This window comes from Mustela nigripes, chromosome 13 (genome assembly GCF_022355385.1).
Source record: "Mustela nigripes isolate SB6536 chromosome 13, MUSNIG.SB6536, whole genome shotgun sequence".
Classification (NCBI taxonomy): Eukaryota; Metazoa; Chordata; class Mammalia; order Carnivora; family Mustelidae; genus Mustela; species Mustela nigripes.
The window spans coordinates 105,798,160-105,816,025 of NC_081569.1; the positions used below are offsets into that span (position 1 = coordinate 105,798,160).

General features: G+C 36.3%; 1 protein-coding gene and 1 long non-coding RNA gene across 5 annotated transcripts in view; one reads left to right on the forward strand and one right to left on the reverse strand.

Moving 5' to 3' along the window:
- LRRC9 (leucine rich repeat containing 9) overlaps positions 1-17,866 on the forward strand; it is a 109,396-nt gene that overhangs the window by 39,983 nt on the left and 51,547 nt on the right. Inside the window, exons 13-17 of the mRNA XM_059373323.1 lie at positions 2,441-2,573; positions 4,688-4,810; positions 5,651-5,766; positions 8,117-8,329; positions 13,800-13,919. Of these exons, the coding sequence (XP_059229306.1) occupies positions 2,441-2,573; positions 4,688-4,810; positions 5,651-5,766; positions 8,117-8,329; positions 13,800-13,919 (705 nt within the window). The remainder of the gene's footprint in view (positions 1-2,440; positions 2,574-4,687; positions 4,811-5,650; positions 5,767-8,116; positions 8,330-13,799; positions 13,920-17,866) is intronic.
- The window catches only part of LOC132000002 (uncharacterized), a 131,259-nt gene that overhangs the window by 36,419 nt on the left and 76,974 nt on the right, over positions 1-17,866 (reverse strand). The window lies entirely within an intron of this gene.

Genomic DNA, 17,866 nt, shown 5'->3' on the forward strand with positions numbered 1-17,866 from the left:
ATCTTATTTGACATATCTTGTGATGGTTTTTATTTTTAATTCTTTAATTTAAAATTATTTCCGTCTTCCCCTCTCTTTTTTTTTTTTAGATTTTTTACATTTTCTGATTCTATTTTTTTTGTTGCTATCTATTTTTTCAATTATTTTTTTCACCATAATCATTTAGTGTACTCCTAATCCCCATTCCCTATTTCACCCATCCCCCCACTTACCTTCCCTCTGGTAACTATCAGTTTGTTCTCTATACTTAAAAGTCTGTTTCTTGGTTTCTCTCTCTCTTTTTTCCTTTGCTTGTTTATTTTTTTTCTTAAATTCTACACATGAGTAGAATTATATGGTATCTGTCTTCCTCTAACTGCCTTATTTCACTTAGCATAATATACTCTAGCTCCATCCATGTTGTTGTAAATGGCAATATTTTATTCCTTTTTATTGCTGAATAATATTCCATTGTGCATATATACCACATGTTTTTTAATCCCTTCATCTATCGAGGGACATTTAGGCTGCTTTCACAATTCGACTACTGTAAATAATGTTGCAATAAACATGGGGGTGCATGACTCATTTTGACTTAGTGTTTCTGGTTTTTGTGTGAAAATACTTAGTAGTGTAATTACTGGATTGTAGTCTTGTCCTATGTTTAACTTTTTAAAAAAAGATTTTATTTCTTTATTTGACTGACAGAAACCACAAGTAGGCAGAGAGGCAGGCAGAGAGAAGAAGGGGAAGAAGGCTCCCTGCTCAGCAGAGAGCCCGATGTGGGGCTCAATCCCACGACCCTGAGATCATGACCTGAGCCAAAGGCAGGGGCTTAACCCACTGAGCCACCTTAACCCATAGGTGCCCCTATGTTTAACTTTTTGAGGAACCTCCATACTGTTTTCCACATTGGCTGCACCAGTTTGCATTCCATCAAAAGAGCACAGGAGTTCCTGTTTCTCCACATCCTCACCAACACTTGTTTATCGTGTTTTTTATTTTAGCCATTTTGACAGGCATGAGGTGATTTCTCATTGAAGTTTTGATTTGCATTTCCCTGTTGATCAGCGAGTTGAGTATCTTTTCATGTCTTTTTGGCCATCTATATGTCTGGAGAAATGTCTGTCCATGTCTTCTGCCCATTTTTTAATTTAAGGGTTATTTGTTTTTTAGGTATTGAGTTTTATAAGTTCCTTATATATTTTGGATACTAACCCTTTATTGAATATATCATTTGCAAATATCTTCTCTCATTTAGTAGGTTGCTTTTTGTTCTGATTCTTTCCTTTGCTATGCAGAAACATTTTGTTCTGTAGTCCTGACAGTTTATTTTTGCTTTTATTTTCCTTGCCTCAGGAGACATACCTAGAAAAATATTGCTACAGCTGATGTTAGAAAGATTACTGCCTATGCTCTCTTCATGATCTTTCCCTCTGTTATTTGAGGGCCAAGACCATGCTATAGCTGCCTAATGCCATGCACACAGCTTGTATCTGATGCATAGTTAGTGATATTCACTGGAAGTCTGAGAAGATTCTATTTACTGAAACGTGGAATTTATAGTAACATGAGCCACATTTTAGTATTTATTTTTAAAAAATCTTTGGATGACAGGTTTCAATAAGAAAAAATATATAAGCAATTCAGCATTTATAGAAAAGTACATTTTTAGATAAAGTGGCTACTAATATTAAACTAGTAATAATGTCAAAACTGAGATAGTGAAAAGGAAGAGCAGACCTGAGTTCAAATCACGACTTTGCTAATTTCTACTTCTGTCCTTGGATAGACTGTTTAATCCCTCTTAGCTCTAGGTTTCCTACAACTAAAAATAGAGATTTTATTGACTTTTCAGGACTGCTTTCACAGGAAGTAATGTGAATTTTACGGAAGTATTGTATTTCTGATCAAATACTTTAAGAAATAAATCTAGTCACAAAGCAAACCAAGATTTCAATGCATTAGCACAATGAGATGTATCTGGAAATCATTGTAGATTATTAAACCAAAAACACCATTATACCAAATCTTTATTTATATATCTTAAATGTATCTATCTATATGTATATATCATATCTAAATAAGAACCTTCACTGATAAAATGTCATGCAGGATTTTCTTTTTGGAATTTGCATGACTACTCATGGAGTATCCTTGCAAATGTGTAAAACTACAGCTCCATCACTACACAGTATTGTCAGCTTTGACTCTGGCTGCTTTTATGGGAATAAATATTATACTGTATCACTTTTTGTAAACCTGTTTCCATGTAAATTTAAACCATATAAATAGCCTTATACAATGAAGTTGCACCTGAAGGTTGTCTACTTCTTTTCAGCAAATCTAGCCTGACTTTTCTTTGCCCACACCCACAAACATTTACCAGTAAACCATCTGTATTGAAGCTGAAGTACTGTCAATTTTATAAAAATACTCAGACTTTGTTTTTTCTTTACAGCTGCCTCTCAGAAAAGAAGCTGTGATTCTTGCTAACAGCCTCAGTATGTGTGAGTGCCCCAGAATTGAATTTTTACAGCAAAAGTACAAAGACGAGAAGAAGAACTGTCTTGAGCCTGAGCTCTTCAGGCATGGTAATACAAATACACAGAATTTCTGAACTTTTTAGTTCTAAGTCTTCATTAGTTAATTTTGTAACGTTTTTAACACTTGGTTTTATCAATCAGAAAGATTTTCTAAAAATTATTTTACTTATTATTTACCAGTGTAGTGATATATGACTCTTTGATCTATTACTTCAGTCAAGTTATAAACAAATATTTACTGATCATTGTGTAAACATTAATAGGATGGGACCCGTTTGTTACTCATGTTTAATCTAATTATATGGAACAAGCACTTTTCACGGTCTGCTTTGTTCATTGACGAGACAAGATGAGCCTAGGGTGGTCCTACTACATTGCCATCCTACCTCCTCTCTCTCAATCTCCTTTTATCTCCATTAACTTGTGTCCTAAAAATAAACTCAATCTATATGCATCACACACACACACACATACCCCAAGTTCACAGGGCAGAGAAAAGAGAACCTGACCCAATTATGCAATAATCATCATACCAAGCACTGGGGAAGAGAGTCCTTATTTGTCCTTAATTATTGTAACAGAAGATAAGAAGACCTTGTTGTAAACCTAAAACTGGCTAAAGGGGTGCCCGCGTGGCTCAGTTGTTAAGGTTCTGCCTTTGGCTCAGGTCATGATCCCAGGGTCCTGGGACCAAGCCCTGAATTGCTTGGCAGAAAGCCTGCTTCTCCCTGTCCTACTCCCCCTGCTTGTGTTCCCTCTCTCATTGTGTCTCTCTTGTCAAATAAATAAATCTTAAAAAAAAAAAACAAAAAAACCTGACTAAAGATAAAATGTATAGATTGAAATGTATAGATTGCTTTATAAATTACCTCATAGAAGATAAGCTTTTGGTACTTTCATTTATTCACAGTGATTAGTACTTTATTTGCATCTTGAATATACAGATAAAAGTATATGAGCCAATTTGCAAGACAGTTGTGGGAGAGGTTCCCTGTTAACCACAGGCTGGGGCAAAAAACCAGCTCATCAGGTCCTCCTGCCTCACCCTCCCACTGCTCATTGTTCAGTTCCACCAGTAGTATGGACTGGTTACTGCATGTTAGGCACCTGGTGGGTGATGGGGATACAGTCTCTGCAAACTAGACACAGTGCTCCTTATGGTACTGACAAACATTAATAATCACACAAATAAATGTAAAATTATAATTTTCATAAGAGCTGTAAGATGAAGTATTAGTGCATATGATCCAAGAATATATAATAAGGAGAACGGACCTGGTCAAGGAGTAAGGGACGCCTACTCTTTGGTCTCCACTATTCAACCTACTGAAGACTGAGCTGTCAGAAATTTGGTTAATTTAACTCTCTAAGAGTAATATTCTAAGTTTCAGAAAATAGCTCTGCTAAGATTATTCATGTTGAACTACATGTATTTTGTAGTCTTTTATTAAGTGAAAATTAAGCAGATTATTGAATATAGAAAGAACTCCTTATTTGAAAAAACCATTTGCTTCTTTTTTCTCATTCTCCTCTATTCCCATCTTAAGAAACACCTCATGATGTTTTTCTAGATTCTTCTGAAATATGTTTCCCAAAACAATTAGGGTCTCTCAATTTTCATTTTATGACAGATACATCGTAAAAAAAGGGGGGGGCATCTCAATGTTTTATGCCTAGTGATTACAAGTTACTTTATAGGACTGACTCCTAGAGATCTTTAGGATTGAGTGAATCCAAAGATCCCTTAGGAATCTAAAGGGAAAATAAATGTTTATCCATTCAGTAAATATGTATTGAGTGCCCCCTATGATCTAAGGTATATGCTAGGTGCTGATGATAAAGAGATGAATTTTTACCCAGTTAATAACAATAAAAAGTTCTTTACTTTAAATTACTTAATAAAAAAAACTTATTATTTTCTTTCCTTCTTCCTTTTCTGTAAAGCTTTGCTTGATATAATTACAGGAATCCTCTTTCATACTTACTTCATTTGGTCAACAAATATTTAGTGAGCTTCTGGGTTGCTATACAATGGCAAACAAGGTAGCCAGGATTCCTCCCCTTGCAGAACATATTGTCAGGTCTGCGACCATTAAGGAAAGTAATATGGGAAAGTCACCAAAATGAATTAGTGTTAAAATTATTTTTTTATTCATATTTAGGCATCCTCCTCATTACAAAGGTCTTCCTTGGACAGAGTGTTCAGGCTCGTGAACAGGACTCCATCAATCAAGCTAACTATCCAATGGTTAATTCAGTGTTCGTTCCTCGAAAATATATACTAAGTATGTCTGCTATAAAGAGAAATGTGCTTTAATTTTTCTGAATACAAAATGTTTGTGTTTAATACAGATGTGTAGAGTTTAACTTCTACCAACAAAGTTTGTAAACTTTTCTAAAAAATCCTTTGTTAGCTACTAGCGAGCTTCTATTTTCCTATTCCCTACTTCAGTGACATTTATATGTGTGTGTAGACTTTTATTTTGTAAATGACACATCCATACATACTCATATATATTATACATATATACTATATACATGTTTCATATGTTATATAATACATATATGTATTTCAAAAGATGAAAAACCCACCCACTTTTAATAGCAAAGGTTTTTGGGAAATATATTTGTCAAAAATATATGGCCACACATTGAATAGTAAAATGGTAAGTATAAAAAGGAAAAGGAGGGGCGCCTGGGTGGCTCAGTGGGTTAAAGCCTCTGCCTTCGGCTCAGGTCATGATCTCAGGGTCCTGGGATAGAGCCCCGCATCGGGCTCTCTGCTCAGCGGGGAGCCTGCTTCCTCCTCTCTCTGCCTGCCTCTCTGCCTACTTGTGATCTCTGTCTGTCAAATAAATAAATAAAATCTTTAAAAAAAAAAAAAAGAACATGAATAAAATTAAACCCTACTAGTCTATGTAGTGAAAGGGTGACTAGAAAGTATTTCTAGAATTAAGAAACTGCCTAGGAGAGTGGAAAAAATATAAGAAATAAAATACTCTTAATAACATGATAGTTAGAACTTGCTGAGTTTATTGTTTATTAATCTGTGTAATAATGAAAAATATATATTTCATTTTGAAGAGTATTTTTCTTGTTTTGTTTTGTTTTTTATTTTACTCTAGATTCTGTCATGGGACAAAGAAACTGTGATTGCAGCGTTCGGCAGTGCAAGTGGTTTGTCTTTGATCATGACCTTGTTTTGCCAGAATACATTGTTGAATTTGAGTATATTACAGTGGTATGGATATATTTTTAAAATTGGAATTCCTTAAATAAGGACATAACAGTAATTTGAAGTCTAATAATATAATGTCAGGTTTATATTAAACATGTCTATTTATACATAAACATATAAAATGGTTATTTGGGGCGCGCCTGGGTAGCTCAGTGGATTAAAGCCTCTGCCTTCGGCTCGGGTCATGATCCCAGGATCCTAGGATCGAGCTCCGCATTGGGCTCTCTGCTTAGCAGGGAGCCTGCTTCCTCCTCTCTCTCTGCCTGCTTCTCTGCCTACTTGTGATCTCTGTCTGTCAAATAAATCTTTAAAAAATAAAAAAATAAAATGGTTATTTGGTGAAGGGTTTAATTTTCAAAATAAATATTATGACACCTAAATGTTTTTATGAGTAATATATGGCTGTAGTCTCACTGAGAAAGTTTCAAACTATATTGAAGAATATATAATAAACATGAAAATCTGATTTCACTTCAACCCCAGCACCACTCCCTTTCATGAAGAAATCCACTGTTAACAACTTTGTGGGTTTGCTTTCAATCTTTTTTTCTATGTATTTATATATATAACAAAATATACATTTTACATAGTAGGATCAAGACCTAAGTATTTTGTGGTGTTTTTTGCCTCTAACAATATGTTTTGGACATATTCCCACTTCAGTACATATAGGCCTATACTTTTTTTTTTTTTTTTAAGATTTTATTTATTTATTTGAGAAAGAGGAGAGTGAGAGAGAGAGCACGAGATGGGGAAGGGTCAGAAGGAGAAGCAGACTCCCTGCTGAGCAGGGAGCCCAATGCAGGACTCAGTCCTGGGACCCTGGGATCATGACCTGAGCCAAAGGCAGTCACTTAACCAACTGAGCCACCCAGAAGCCCAGGTCTATTCTTCATTCTTTTGGTGGCTGCATACTATCCAATAATAGTCTGATTTATTTGACTATTACTCTGGATGAAACATAGAGGTTGTTTCCAGTCTTCTTACTATTTATTTACTTACTTAAAGATTTTATTTACTTATTTGAGAGAAAGACAGTGAGAGAGAGCATGAGAGGGGAGAAGGTCAGAGGGAGAAGCAGACAAATAGTAAACAGAATGACTCAAATAACAAGAAGTCGAGAGGTGGGCAGTCCTGGCTGTTGTGACTCTTCAGTTACAGATGTCAGCAAAGAACTTAGCTCCATCATTCATCTGCTTGCTACTTCATGAGCTCTTCCCATCAGAAGATTGACTACTTTATTCACTTCTGGGTAATTTTCTTAATTCCTTTATTATTATTTTTTCTTCCATTCTCTGTTCATCCCTCTGAAACCTTGATTAGTTAAACTTTGGGCATTCTGAATTGATCCTCCATGTCTTTTAATTTTTTTTCTCTCATATTTTATATCTCCATTTTTAAATTCTCTGTTCAAGAAGATTTCCTCAACCTCACTAATTTGATCTGTGCCATATCCATTTGTATTGAATATTTTTATTGAATATTTTTATTTTTAATTGAATATTTTTATTTCACTGATTGTTTTTATTTTGACTCTAAAGTATTTACCCTATTCTTTTCTATAGCAGCCTATTCTATTATGGATGCTTTATTGTCCCAGGTTTTAAATTCACTTATGGATCATTTTGTTTCTTTCTTTTTCTTTTTTTTTTTTTTTAAGATTTTATTTATTTATCAGAGAGAGAGAGGGGGAGAGAGCGAGCACAGGCAGACAGAATGGCAGGCAGAGGCAGAGGGAGAAGCAGGAGCCCGATGTGGGACTCGATCCCAGGACGCCGGGATCATGACCTGAGCCGAAGGCAGCTGCTTAACCAACTGAGCCACCCAGGCGTCCCATTTTGTTTTTTTCTAGAGCCATTTCTGTTTATGTTGTTCATGCTCATTCATTTATAGTTCTTACCATAATTACTTAATTACTTAGAGCATCCCATTGCTGTTTTACTTGTTCACTCTGAACACCAGGTTTCTCTGCATCTGCTCTTCAAAGTGATTATCTCCTATACATGTTTTGGCTACCGGTTACATTTCTGCTATTGTCTTCAATTCAGTCCCTTTTGATTTATGTCTCACAATTCCTTGTCTTTTGTTGGTGCCCTTTCCATTGCTGAAAAATTATTTAAAGATGATCTTTTGCCAGTTTTAAGGAATTTTCAATGGGAGGGGATGAACACATTTATTCTTAGCCTACAATTTTAATCTATTCTTATTGATTTCCTAATGTGATTCTGATCATCATAGGTATTACTATATAGCTGAAAAAAAGAGATAATTCATCTTTGCTACATAGGCTGTTTCTTGTTCAAAATGATAAATACAACAACCAAATTTTCAATACTTTTAATAAATTTTTTAGGTCAAGCCTCGCTCTTTATTTTCTTCATTCAACAATATTATTTTAGAAGAAAGCAAAAAATATCCAGAAGGATCAGTATTGTCCCAGGATTTGAAATTTGATGATGAAGTTATAAAAATGGATCCCAGGATTAAGCCCAGACCAAAACTTATTAGTTTGGATGATAAAACAATACTTTCTCTTGCCAAGACTAGCATTTACAGTCATATTGTGGTGAGTATTATAAGGAATAAAATCTGGAATTTGGACCTCGAATTTGGAATCATAATCTAACACATGAAGTCTAAGGACACTAAAGCACCTATCTAGTGATGCCAGCCATCATGCTGTCAAAGTTAAAAATGCCTTGACCTTTCCTTCTTTGTGGACTAGATCAGTGTTGTTTGGTAGTAATATAATATGAACCATACATGTAATTTAAAATTTTCTCTTAGCCATGCCAAAAATGTTTTAATTAAAAGATTAATTTTAAGGGGTGCCTGGGTGGCTCAGCGGGTTAAGCCTCTGCCTTCAGCTCAGGTCATGACCTTAGGGTCCTGGGATCGAGCCCCACATCAGGCTCTCTGCTCAGCAGGGAGCCTGCCTCTCTGCCTACTTGTGATCTCTCTCTCTCTGTCAAATAAATAAAATCTTTTTAAAAAGATTAATTTTAATTAATCCAATATATCTAAAATATTATCATTTCAATATGCAATCAATATGAAGAGTCATTAATCAGATAGTTTCAACTAAGTCTTTGATGTCTGGAGTATATTTGCATTCTATAGCACTTTCAGACTAGCCACATTTCATGTGCTCAACAGCCACATGTCGCTAGTGACTACCATACAAGACAGTACAGGCCTAGAGGATAGCCTTCTAGTTTACAAAGTATTTTATTCCTGAATAACAAGTAAGCTCTCTTTAAATGATTAAGACAGATAAGTTTCAAATTTTCAGTTTCCAGGATTCATCAACATAGAATATCAGAGCTTTATAAAATTAATCAACAGAATTTGACTTAGTACTAAAGCAACTTTATATACACTGGGGCAGTTCTGTTGAGATATTAAGCCTACATCCATACCTTGACTTACAGATCTGTCCATTTCAAATCAGCTACCATTCTATCTGAACTATCATTAATTATCCCTGACCTCGACTACTGCGATGCCTTCTAACAGGGCTCCTGGCACTCTACCACTGCAACACTGCATAACTCCAGGAGATGCAATTCACATTATATGCTATTAATGTATTCTCTGGGTGCCATTCATTATATAACTGAATATAACTCAGTATGGGGACTAGGAGGTGCCTCCTAGAGCTGTACAACAGAGGCACTATCCTGCTTTCACTTTGAGCCCTCAACTCATTCTCCATGTGGAAGCTAGAGCAATCTTTTCAAAACGCAAATCTGATCATGAAATCTCTGTCACCCCTCACCACTCCTACTTGAAATCCTCAAATGATTTTCCATTGTTTTAAAAATAAAGCCGAAGTCCTTAATATGGCCTATAAGATTTTGCGTCACCTGGTCCCTGGCCTACCTTACCAGACTCTCTTCATATTACCCTCTCTTTAGTTCTCTGTGCTCAGCCTCCTTTCTATTTCTTAAATGCATTCTGCGTGCATCCAGCAGAGCCACTATGCTAGTCCTCCATGTGGAATGTTCTCCCCTGACTCCCTTCTCCTAGTTAATTCCCACATAACTTATAGATCTTATATATAAGTAGATCTATACTGAAGCATTAACATTTTCTCTTATCTCTGAGTCTAGGTCAGATTCCTTTGTTATATGCTCTGTATCCTTCCTAGATTGTAAATTCCACAGGGGCAGGGGCTATGGCAGGTCTTCGATATGTATATCCCCAGTATCAGGGCAACAATATAAGATGGTGTGGTGTGCATTGCACAAGAGGGCCATATCCAAAGGGTACCCTTTAAATCATAGAGCAGTATATATACTACAATTTTCTGACCATTCTTCAAAAAATTTCTTGTACTAACAAAATCGACATATTGTGACAATTTCCTAAAAGCTGAAAATAAAGGTATCTCAAGGAAAGGATGGATCCCGCTTTCTAATTTACTCATAAACACTGTGTAGTCTAGCATCAGCTCTGCCATTTTCTAGCATAACACCTGGCACATAGGAGATACTCATTACAAAAACAATACCTTTTTTTTAAATTTTTTATTTTTTATAAACATATATTTGTATCCCCAGGGGTACAGGTCTGTGAATCACCAGGTTTACACACTTCACAGCACTCACCAAAGCACATACCCTCCCCAATGTCCATAATCCCACCCCCTTCTCCCAAACCCCCTCCCCCCAGCAACCCTCAGTTTGTTTTGTGAGATTAAGAGTCACTTATGGTTTGTCTCCCTCCCAATTCCATCTTGTTTCATTGATTCTTCTCCTACCCACTTAAGCCCCCATGTTGCATCACCACTTCCTCATATCAGGGAGATCATACAAAAACAATACCTTTACAAACAGCAATCAGTTCATACAGAGAAAGTAGGTTTGCTTGACCCTACAGAAGTGGCAAGCAAATTGATATTTGATTGATAAACTGATAAAAATACGAGAGAAGACAAGTTATTTTCACAGGACACTATCTTTCTGTGTGTGTGTACTGAAAGCTGAGATACAGATAATCAGGATGATTTTTATCTTGAAAGTCAATTACATTGCTCCAGTGTGACTTTCTAGATCACTTGTTTATGATGACAGTCTTTTTCGAGTGACTGGGGTAAACAAAAAGAGTGAAAAAATATTTTTTAAAATAATAAGTGTGGCCAACAGTTATGAGTCTGCTTCTGAAAATATTTAGAAAACATGTTTTCAAGTTGTTTATGGTATTGCTTTTGTCCAACTACATCATCACCATCCACGAAATCTTCAAGTCTAGGAGAGTAAGTTTTGACCTTAGCCAGTTATTATTAGGGAGGAAATTTTTATAACAAAATGACAATATCACCACCTGTATCATAAATATGCAGTCTAATGATTACAGAAGCAATCTTTGAGCTGACAGCATGGAGAAATTACTGTTTCTGCACTATAATGTCAAGATTTCATATTTGAGTAATGCATTTTTGATTTAAAAAAAAGCTTTAGTAATGAAAGGCTTGATAAATGCATGAGTTCTGATTGGACTGAGCTTCTATGACATATGTTTCTATAGATTTTAAAGGGATTAAATAAAAAAGTTTTTTTTAAAAAACCAGCAACAGTAAAAAATAAAACAAAAAAAGTAGGTCTTTTTAAAATTTTTTTGGTTTGTAAAATAAGTAACAATGAGGAGAATAAGACTTTAGAATACCCTGGCTTGCTCATGACCTCCACCCGACTGCCTTAATTTTATCAACACCCCTAGCCTAAGAATGGAAGAACGTCTCATCCTAAATTTACCTATATGGCTCAAAAGCCAGAAAAACCTTTGAAGGCTTTTAGTAAGAATACTAGATAGTACAATAAAAATGTTTAGAAATCACACCAATTATTTTCCTTCCTTTTTGCCATTACTATAAGAGAAATATCAGGGTACACACCTCTTACTTTCTTTTCAGTCTTCCCCACTAGATGGAGGTTTTTTTGAGGCCATTCATAAAAATAAATAAAATATATAGAAATAAAGGTGGGAGGTGGGGGAGGATGGGTGAAATGGGTGAAGGGGATTAAGAGTACACTTACTCTGATGAGCACTGAGCAATGTACAGAATTGTTGAATCGTATTACACACCTGAAACTACTATAACACTGTATGTTAAAAAAAATGTATGTTAATTTTACTTGAATAAAAAAAAAATAGAATTCTTGTTAGTTGGACGTCTGGTTTTTGCAACGACTTATTCATCTAGCATTTACTGAGCATTTGCTTTGTTTTAGGCAATGAGGTAAGTATTGGGAGTTCAAAATGAATTAGTTATTTTCCCTGTCTCATGGACCTCATTTTAGTGGAGACAGATATGTAAACAAACATAGGAAGCTTGGAGTTGCTGGGAGAATGCCACGGAAAGAGATACGTTTTGTGCAGATTTTTGAAGGATATGAGAAACTTGGTTGTTTACATCTTCCAGGCAGGGGAAATACTCTGTCTAGAAGCGTATGTTTTTGAAAGATCCTAGTGTTATCATGGAACACGGGGTGACTATGAACATAGGGTGTGTACCAGGGGAAGGTAAAGACATAGGCTGGAAAACAGGAAGATACATGGGGCTGTGGCTAGAAGAGTAGGAGGCATGCTACAATAGGATGGGTTTTTTTTGTTTTGTTTTGTTTTGTTTTTTAAATTTTTTTATTTTTATTTTTTTTATTTATTTTTTTAATTAATTTTTTATTTTTTATAAACATATATTTTTATCCCCAGGGGTACAGGTCTGTGAATCACCAGGTTTACACACTTCACAGCACTCACCAAAGCACATAATAGGATGGGTTTTTGAAGGTAAATTTTAAATTTTAGATTTTCCTTAAGGAACAGTTGCTGTGTTTTTAAAGACCCCAACTTTAGCAACTTGTGGCTAGATTTAAGTCAGACTGATGGTACGGCTATCCAGTGGAAACTATGCAGTAGTTCGAAGGACAAATAAGAGACTGAACTAAGGCACTTGTAGTGGTAATAGTATGGAACGGTTGGTTTGAGAAACATTTCTAGAATAAAGTGTTTATGGAAAAGGGGAAAGGGGGGTGGTAAACAATATCTGTTCGATAGACAGTGAAAGTCTCAATCAGGTCCAAAAACATAGACTGACAGGCAGATAAAAAGGAAAAATGTTGTATTCAGTTTGGACATGTTAAGTGTAAGGTTTCTGTAGATGCTATCATGGATGATACCGGTATGTAACCTGTAGAATAAACTACTCTACATAATTTCATCCTTCTTAACAATCTTAACCAAGTTTTGACAACTATTCGACATTCAGATGTTTCTTGGAATTTATGTTATGTCCACGGTATAATAGGATGTAAGATGGTGGTGGTGAGTGAAGAGATCTGAGAGGTAGACACTTGATTTTATCATAATCTCCATTTGTTGTGAATACTGCAGTCAATTATATTAACGCATTTTCTTGTGCCACTACTTTTGGTGTAGACTATGCAAGAATGTAATCTTCACTTGATATCATTCACAATGGTGTAGTCAAAAGATAGAAAAATAGTCATCAGGGTATCCCCTAAATATACAGCTGTATGAACATTCCTTTTTACTGAGCACAGGATCAAATGGATAGGGAAAGTTTAGACCAAATTCTGATAGAGAAACATTTTCCCTAGCCCCTTATTTGAGTCTGTCCCCCTGCTTTAAGACCCTCAGCCTCTGCTCCTTAGTCCAGTGCCCTCATAGTTTCCTGCAGTCAGGGTGTAGCCCTGCCATCTTCTTTTGTGAGATATCCTCGCCAAAACCCCAAATCTTTAGGGCCTACGTTGCTCACTGGCTAGCTTGAGAAATAGGCATGCCTCAATAAATATCTTAACAATATATTTAACTGTTTTCTAAAAAGAATTTCTAGACCAAGTGGAAAACCAAATTAATCAAGAACAGGATTCAGTAATGCTATTATAAGCTCTACCTTTTAAAAGCATACATTAGGCTTACTTCTTATTGGCTCTCTCTTAATATTACTTAAATAACTATGATGTAGAATATAATCTGTCTTATTTTTTAATTTACATTTCATTTTATTTCAGAATCTGAATCTCCATGGAAATAGCTTGAGTAAATTGAGAGATCTCTCCAAGTTAACAGGACTTCGAAAACTTAATATCAGCTTCAATGAATTTACTTGTTTAGATGATGTATACCACCTGGTAAGAACTGTCCTTTTGAAATTATTTAAGTAAAAGAATTAATTTAAAAGATATATTATTTTTGTAATGAAGACCTCAAACATACTATATTCGAGATTATGCAGCTCAAATTAGGAACACAACACTGTGGTATGTTACTTTGTCCAAAATAGGTCTTTGGGCACCTAACTGGCTCCGTCAGTTAAGTGTCTGCTTTCAGCTCAGGTCATGATCTTGGGGTCCTGAGATCGAGCCCTGCATTGGGCTCTCCGCTCAGCAGGGGAGTCTCCTTCTCCCTCTACCAGTGCCCCTCCCCCCACCTGTTTGTGCTCTCTCTGTCTCAAATAAATAAAATATTTTAAAAAATAAAATTAAAAGTGTCAGATTCAGATTCCATTTGCAAACCAAATATACACCTGTGGTCATACCTGATTTCTAACTACTTTAAAGTAAATTCATTTTAAAACTACTCCAGACTTATTTTTAAAATGTTCTTTGGAAATTGGCATTTCCATTTTCTTCTGCTCTTGTTTTCCCATTCTTATTTTTCTCCTTGTGAGTCTTTACTTCTTCATTTTCTGATTCACCACTTCATATCTAAGGCTGTTAGTTCTCTTCCCATTTGTTCATTATTCATGTTGTTATTTCTCTTTCTTTCTTCCTTGTCCTCTCTGTCACATGCACAGATCTTATTTGATTTGTGTTTGCCCCACCATAGACCATAGGACAAACACAGTAATGTACCATGTACACATAGCTAAGCATTTTATCTGGCTTTTGTTTTCTCTGTTATATATCATACAACAAAAGTAATTGCATATGTGGCTCCAGAATGCCAACCCAGCCAGCATCCCCTGTTTCCACTGGTCCCAAGTCACTGGCCTAACTTTCCAGAACATATCATCATTCTCAGCTCTTACTCATTCCCCACCCCCTTTCAACCATATCAAAGCATCTGTGTTGCTGCTTCTCCCACTGTGGTGGGAGCTGTTGCTTTCCTTACTGATCTTAAGTTTTAGTACTAAATCTCCATCCTTATTTCTTTTAGTAAGCCAAAGTCCTTTTGTTTTTGTTTTTTTTTTAAGATTTACTTAGGGTGCCTGGGTGGCTCAGTGGGTTAAGCCGCTGCCTTCGGCTCAGGTCATGATCTCAGGGTCCTGGGATCGAGCCCCACATCGGGCTCTCTGCTCAGCGGGGAGCCTGCTTCCTCCTCTCTCTCTCTGCCTGCCTCTCTGCCTACTTGTGATCTCTCTCTCTCTCTCTGTCCAATAAATTAAAAAAAATATATATTTACTTATTTACGAGAGAGAGAGAGTGGCGGGGAGGAGCAGAGGGATGGGAAGAGAGAACTCAAACACCCAGGGGCCCAAAGCCGAGGTCCTTTTTAATAGAATCCCTGATAGTTTGATACACAGTTTGAGGAAAGAAGGTAGTTTAATAGAGGTCTCAAGACTATATGTAAGTTGTTGGCATTTTTTATTTAACTTTTTTCTGATTGCCAGTGGTTACAGAGGCTGTAACAGTCATAATTTTGCTTATGCACAAAATTTAAAGAGTAAGCTCTTGAGCCGCCTGAGTGACTCAGTCGGTTAAGCATCCAACTCTTGATTTCAGCTCAGGTCATGCTTTCGGGGTGATGGGATCAAGCCTGCATCAGCAAGGATCAGCTTGAGATTCTCTCTCTCACCCTCCTCCTCTGCCCCTCCTCACCATTCTCACAATAAATAAATCCTTTGTGTGTTGTTTGTTTGTTTTTAAAGTAAACTCCCAAGTCAGGCAAAGCACATGGATAGTGCTTTTAGATAGTGCTTTTAGATAGCTTAGCCAGCTGCCCAGCATGTATTTTGCAGTATAGTTTTATTGTTCTCCTTGGATAGAAAAATTTCTATCACTGTGTACTTACTGGATTGATATTACTGTGGCCATTTTACAAACAAGAGAACTGGACAAACTGTATGCCCAAGTGGTATTTTCAAATTTTAAGATTAGCAAAGGTAGCTAGTAATAAACCTCTCAAAAATCAAGTATCTGATGTGTAAAGGTGTCTTGAAAAATGACTGTAGGGATGTTAGGGGTGATCAGAGAGAGGAGATACTCTATAGGTGTATATTCAGCTTTTTATTATAAAAGAAAATACAGATATAGAAAACTACATACTACAAGCATGTGGTTCAGTAATTAGGTGAACGTGCTTATTACTGATGCAGGTCAAGAAACAGAACTTTATAACCTACAACATAAGCCCCTTCTATATATTCCCCATCCCCTCAATAAATCATTATCCTCACCTCTTTAGTAATCCTCTCCCTGCATTTCCCCCGTAGTTCTATCACCCAAATGTGCCTCCCCACCTAGCACAATAGTTTGGTTTTGCCATTCTAGAAATTGTCTCTCTTAATTTATAGGTTTCCCTTCTCCCGTCTCTCCCTCCTCCCCTTCCACTCTCCATAGTTTATCTGTAGAAATACGTCGAACTTCTAGTCCCAAAAGTGTCCCACAGTCTGGACCCTGTTGTTGATTTGCTTATGATATAACCCTACATGACCTCAACCCTCCATATTGTCTGCTAATTGACAGCTAGATACAGAGACTGGATCAGGTTCAGGTTCCATTCCTCTGGCAAGTCTATAGGAAGCAGATGATATCTGATTGACTCACTTTTCTGATGCCAGTAGCCATTGTTAATGCTTAGTCCATTAATTCATCAGTGATTACAAAATGGCAATATTCTTATTCTGTCATTTCTTTTTCATTTCTTAGTTAGACTGTTTTTGCATAGATACTTCCCTTCATCTATTATTTGGTTATCAGTACTCCCAGTAATGTAGAAAATGCAGAACAGGGGCACCTGGCTCGCTTAGTCCGTAGAGCATGCAACTCTAGATCTTGTGGTCGTGAGTTCAAGTCCTGTGTTTCACGCAGGGATTACTTAAGAAAGAAAGAAAGGAAGGAAGAAAGAAAGGAAAGGAGAAAAGAAAGGAAGGAAGGAAGGAAGGAAGCAGGAAAAAAAGAAAATGCAGAATAGATGCTTACTTGTCTTTATTTACCAATTTTGAAGATAATGAATTGGTTCCTTGTGTTTTCTCACAGATATGTAATTCCTTTTTTGTTTTAATATCATTAGGAATACATGGACTTAAACATACTCAATGAGAGTCCATCCACTGCAACCTTTATCATGATTGAAGCTCAGATGGTCTCATCGTTAGCCAATGGAAACGTCTTAAAGTTTGCTTCTTTTGCCATGACCCTAGTGGTCTCTGATAGCTTCTTTACCACCTGTTATAAGAGATGTTAAACATACATTTTCTGTGTCTTCTGTTGTAGACATGGGATTAGCCATTTTTTCAAGGAGCTCTAGTTTCTTTTATTTTTTTTAAATGATTTTATTTATTTGAGAGAAAAAGAGAGAACATGAGCAGAAGAAGGAGCAGGGTAGGGGGAGAGGGAGAAAATGTCTAGCAAGCATGGTGCTGAGCACAGAGTTTAATTCAGGCCTTGATCCCACAACCCTGCGCCGAAACCAGAAATCTGGCACTTAACTGACTGAGCCACCCAGGTGACCTTTGCACTAATTTATCTTAGAGAGAAGTGGTATGTCAGGTTTGGTATTTGTTTCTAGGTCATTCCATTGGACAGACTTGTTGTGGGGAAGGGGCGTCTGCATGTGTGTGTGTGATATGTATGTATATGCATATAAACTATATATGTATGTATATGTATAGGGTATAATGCATGTATATCTAAAACTAACCTCACAAATCAAGACTGAAAATCTTTTAGCTTAACCTTTTCTCTGTTACTTACAGCTCTCTTTTTTTCTCTCACAGCAAGAATCCTGATTCCCAAGGATACAAAGTGATAGCATTGGAATATTTAATAATTGATTATTGTTTTATTGCTATTACACACACAATAGTCTCAGAATGATAGCACTAATACTCTCATCAATATGGTTACTGGAAAGA